The sequence below is a fragment of the Plectropomus leopardus genome, unplaced genomic scaffold (assembly GCF_008729295.1).
Source record: "Plectropomus leopardus isolate mb unplaced genomic scaffold, YSFRI_Pleo_2.0 unplaced_scaffold91541, whole genome shotgun sequence".
NCBI classification, from domain to species: domain Eukaryota; kingdom Metazoa; phylum Chordata; class Actinopteri; order Perciformes; family Serranidae; genus Plectropomus; species Plectropomus leopardus.
This window is the reverse complement of record NW_024700941.1, coordinates 1-687: the sequence shown is the minus strand read 5'-3', so window position 1 is coordinate 687 and position 687 is coordinate 1. Positions and strand designations below refer to the sequence as shown.

Genomic DNA, 687 nt, shown 5'->3' with positions numbered 1-687 from the left:
AATACATCTAAAGGTTCTCCACACAAAGAACACAGAACGTCAATACATGTAAAATCTGGTTCTCCAGATTATGTCAGGGGTTCTAAATATTTTGGCAAGTTTTTATTTTTTTATTTTTGGATGGTCCATACAGGTTTTAGAGTAACATTTGCTGCCATCCACACAAGGTCTTTCAGAGACGTCCCTGCGTCTCTCAGCAGAGACACTGAGACACACTGTGCAGGTGTCCCTGCAGCGTGGGCTCATCGGAACAGCATTACCTGTGTGTGTGTGTGTGTGTGTGTGTGTGTGTTACCTGTGGTGCCACGTTGCTCAGGTAGAAGGTGTCCTCCATGGCTTTCTGGCTCCACTTGTGATTGGCTGCAGCAGCCAGGTGTCCTCTGTCGAAGCCACTCCCCCTGTAGTCAGCGTTGGTTGCTCTGTGGAACACGTGCACGCTACAGGGGGCGGGGTTTAAACAGTGTGTCAGTACACTTACAGATGTCCTGTTCCACCTGTCCTCGTGTCTCTACCTGTCTCCATGTCTCACCTGTCGTCCTCTTTGAAGTCGCAGTACTTCCTGTCTGAGGGGCCATGCAAGGTGGCGGGGTTTAGCCTCTCTATTACCCAGGATGCTGTGCGTGTGCGGGGGTCATAGGAGGTGACATAGGACTCTCTGGTCTTGATATTGGCCAATGAGGGGAAGCC

General features: G+C 50.5%; 1 protein-coding gene across 1 annotated transcript; it reads right to left on the bottom strand.

Moving 5' to 3' along the window:
- Nucleotides 1-260: 260 nt before the first annotated feature.
- LOC121940640 (endonuclease G, mitochondrial-like) lies at nucleotides 261-684 on the bottom strand (the record flags this gene model as incomplete). Its single annotated transcript, XM_042483358.1, has 2 exons — nucleotides 261-437; nucleotides 530-684. Coding segments are annotated over 2 exons (332 nt in total), but the record flags the coding sequence as incomplete, so codon positions are not given.
- Nucleotides 685-687: the final 3 nt, after the last annotated feature.